The sequence below is a fragment of the Bombus pascuorum genome, chromosome 11, assembly GCF_905332965.1.
Source record: "Bombus pascuorum chromosome 11, iyBomPasc1.1, whole genome shotgun sequence".
Classification (NCBI taxonomy): Eukaryota; Metazoa; Arthropoda; class Insecta; order Hymenoptera; family Apidae; genus Bombus; species Bombus pascuorum.
In genome coordinates, this window is record NC_083498.1 from 677,356 (window position 1) to 681,535 (window position 4,180).

General features: G+C 35.2%; 1 protein-coding gene across 2 annotated transcripts; it reads right to left on the reverse strand.

Annotated features, from left to right (window-relative positions):
* Positions 1-192: 192 nt before the first annotated feature.
* Positions 193-2,949, reverse strand: LOC132911686 (carboxypeptidase Q-like). Of its 2 annotated transcripts, none has more exons than XM_060968488.1 (7): positions 2,572-2,949; positions 1,806-2,191; positions 1,577-1,727; positions 1,245-1,494; positions 936-1,176; positions 649-831; positions 193-547 (listed from the first exon to the last, which is right to left on the reverse strand). In XM_060968488.1, exons 2-7 carry the CDS (start codon positions 2,156-2,158, stop codon positions 295-297), a joined length of 1,431 nt encoding a protein of 476 aa, XP_060824471.1. In that variant the 5' UTR covers positions 2,159-2,191; positions 2,572-2,949; the 3' UTR covers positions 193-294. The 2 variants fall into 2 exon arrangements, with proteins under 2 accessions (XP_060824471.1, XP_060824470.1); XM_060968487.1 differs by having other exon boundaries at positions 2,577-2,948.
* Positions 2,950-4,180: the final 1,231 nt, after the last annotated feature.

Genomic DNA, 4,180 nt, shown 5'->3' on the forward strand with positions numbered 1-4,180 from the left:
TCACAATGAATTTTCTCTCCGTTCTTATTACAATCCTGAATGTTATTCACCTTGAATCTCTCAGTCTCCAGACTGTGATCTGTAATTTGTCGCTTCGTCGATTCGCTGATATTAATTTCTTGATTATCGTACAAAAGGAATCAGTATAGAGAGTCAGTAAACAAAATTATTTGTTTGATATTTTACAAAATATTCCTTTAGTATTTTATATTTTAGTAAAAATTCAAATATATAGATTCTAACATTAACGTTTTTGAATAATCGACATTGATATTAATAATATCAATAATATTGTCACTTGTGACGTGGAAGATCGACGCTAAGCTCCGCAAGTACATAAGATAGTGCTGCAAATAGGGCTGTTCCTTTATCAAGAGCTTCCGGATCTTCAACTAACATGGTATCCGCATTCGTATGATGGTAATAAAAGTATTGTTCGTCTTGAGTCCAAAGAGAACCTCCTGGTACCCCTGCGTCTACCCAAGAAGCGATATCAGGGCCGCCGCTGGGATTACGAAGCTTCATATCTCCCACAATAGAGAACAGCCTAAAAATAAAAAAATAAAAAATTAGAAACGCCGAACAAATGAAAATTAAGCAATTATCCTTCCTAGCGTTTTTTTTTTTAATTTTGTTTTGCAAACTAACTTCATGATTCTTTTTAGGATGCACATGACTTCTTCGGTTCCGGTAACTTCAAAACCTAATGGCTCGAACGTGCCCAAATCCGATTCCAACACGAACTGTAAATCCTTCTCTTCGCTTTTATGATTCTTGATATAATGATCAGCTCCTACGGTTCCAAGTTCTTCGGCCGTCCACATGATCATTCTATAATCGTAATTAATTTCACGTTAAGCCAATCTTAATCTTAATATCTTTCCACTAAGTACTTCTTATTTTTTAACTAAAACAATATTCTCCAAAATGTTCACCTTACTGTTCGTCGTGGTTTATAATTAAGGTGTTTCAATAATTTTAATGCTTGCCACGAAATAAATGCACCACCGCCGTCGTCCATTGCGCCCTGACCAACGTCCCAACTGTCGATGTGACCAGATATAACTACAACTTTCTCCGGTGTTTTGGAACCTTTTAATTCAGCTATTACATTTCGCGATACTTTGTTCGGCAAAGTTTTCGCCTGCATTTTTAAATTTATTTCTAAAATTGCACCTAAAAGATAAATAAATCATAAATATCCTCGATGGTAGCAGAGAAAGTCTACACGACGCCATGTCTACCTCTATCAGACATCCTTCTCAACAAGGTGGCATCTTCAACCGTGATACAAGCTACCGGAATTTTAGTCACATTCTCGCCGTACGATTGCATACCAGTATGTGGGGAATACAAAGAATATGGTGTAACTGATCTAATTAAAGCAGCAACAGCACCATGTTTCGATGCTTCTGTTGCTCCTTGGCTTCGATACTTTACCGTTTCACCATACGAAACATATTTTTCATTAAATACAACGATCTTTCCTCGGACCTAAACCGACCAAGAAAATCATACAAGTTATTTAAACGAAATAAAGCATAATTGCCCTTTGGAAATTCTGTAATATATTTACCTCGTGTTTTCTTTCTTCAAGTTCTTTGAAGCTGTTCACGACGATAGCCTTTGCGGTTATTCCGTCGGGTGGAGTTCCAACACTGTAACCTAACCCCAGAAGAGCAATATTTTTATGTCTTGGCTTTAAAAGTGTCGCTGATTCCTTTCCTCTGGGAAATAAATAAATATTTCAGCAATTTACATTTTAATATTTATTAAGAAAGTAGGAAACGCTCATTGAGTGTTACCTGACCCAATGTGGCACACTAACGGATTCACCGTGTACGTTATCCAAACCAAACTCCAGAGATTTATTTAACACATAATCAATGGAACGCTCTAGCACTGCAGTACCAGTAAATCTCGGACCAAACGTGTCAACGAAGTAAGCTAATTCATTCCAAGTCGTTCCTTTGAACGATCCGTATAAAGTCTCATTTATTATAGCGTGAACAAAGGGTTCGTACGAATCTATCTCTTGTATAAGGCTCTGCGGCAGATCACACGTATTAACGCTGTTTGTTTCAACACTCTCCAGTGCTGTCATAAATTGTAGTCGGAAGAGCCATGTGATTATTAAAAATTTTATGGATGAAAACATGTTGTTGAATAGGATAAGTCTTTATAGTTTCCGCTGAAAATATTTCATTTTTCGGAATTAGCAATGTTAGTTTCATTCTGGATCTTAAAATTTACTTTCAAAATGATAAATAGATTAGAGAAATAATTAAATTGTTAATAAATGTACTTATTCGATAAGAAATACGCTTGATTAATATTGTATGAAATTGATTTCTATCGAATACTTTATCTATTTACTAATTTATCTGTTGTGATAAGAGTATCTTTTATACATATCGATTATCGTTCAATCATAATTTACACATCAGATAACTAATATATTAATACAATTAGAACTACGTCTGTCTTACATAAAAAAGAAGGCAGAGTTTAAAACATGTATTTACAACATGTTTTAAATATTACATTATGAGAATAAAGTCACAACTATACCTTACTTTTGTATTTTCTTCAAAGTAAATAAAACAAAATCTGACAGGTTTAAGTATGTATGCGCATATTTGCAATATTACAAGTTCTCATCACAAGAATCGTCTGCTAACTAATGTCTCCTCGGTTTGACTCAAATATATGTAGACGTACAGAATACGAGTAGAGGGGAATCAGAAATTGGAGAAGAATGGAGGAGAAGGATTCTGGTTATCTTCGGAAGATTTATCTATAGTATACATTACAGACTATAGTTCACGGTTTATGAGACTATGGTATACATTCAGCAAAAGTATTTAGGCGCTAGATCTTAGGGTCAAGAATCTAAAGTCTGTCATAGATATATTTCTATAATCTTTATGATTATCTTACCATAAAATCGACCTATACTGTACCTCAGTTATTAAGGATCCGATATCAAAATAGTCCTTCATATTCATCGTTACATACTATCTATTTACCGCTTGGACTTGAGTATCTATTAAATGGAAAGCCAGCCGCCGCTCTGCCGTTTGGAGTCGCCGCGTTGCCGCTCGGCTCTCTATATGATCACGGGCTTACTCTCCCGCATCGTCTCTTGAAGTATGTCAACTTTAACGTGTGATTAGTTTTATAATACATACTATGCAATAATAGCACTGTATTTTACTACGTATATTTCATGCCATATACCACTTGAAGTAAGAAAGGAGGATCATTTTACACCTGCAGATTATATCGACTTTCGTAGTTACGTTGATTATAGTTATCAGAGTCTCCGTTCTAAATTGTAGAGGGCGCAAGAAAACAGATTTTCTCCGAAATTGATAACTTTAATTTCTGTACGTGATCATAGACGAGATAGAGACACAAACGAGACCACAATTCTGATACAGGCACCATTATTTGTGGTATAGGACAAATTTAATATTTATGCATGCAATGCATTTTTATCATTATGCCTCATTATGGCTGTATACGTGTTACCGTTTGCAGATGGTACTAAAATCGTTTAAATACCCCAAATGTGTAGAGAAATGCATTTTGTATATCATTTATGTTAAATTATTACTAAAAATATTTCTGCTTTAAACGTAATATCACCTCAGACGTGTATCGTCTGTGATATCACATAAAGTTTGTACATATTCACTGCACAAATATCACCATTGACTAAGAACAGGATAGACATGATATTAAATAGAATTTTGTATCTCAGGTTATGAAATGATCTACCAAAAGTCAGAGTGTTTCTTACGCCCTCTGTACGGCTGTAGAATATACGCGACGTTTCTGGCCTATCGACGTCTTGTTGTTTTATCGACATAGCTACTAAGAACTTCTGTACCTATCGCTGCTCCGTGTTTGATACCCGAGGCACAGACGAATGTATAGCAATCCTATTATTACTCATTGTCACAAAGTATTGACTCGTCGATCTACAAAGTCAATGGAGAGAATTTGTTTCTTCACCATTTTTGTATCATTTCCAACTTTACCGACTTAGGATAGGGTACAGTACAAGGTCTCGTCGTAGTTTCCATTCGTCAAAGGGGATAAAATCTTTGTGCACTCGAAACATTTTCCAAACTTGTGGCAACTGATTTTGATTTATCTTATTCTCTAAAAAATC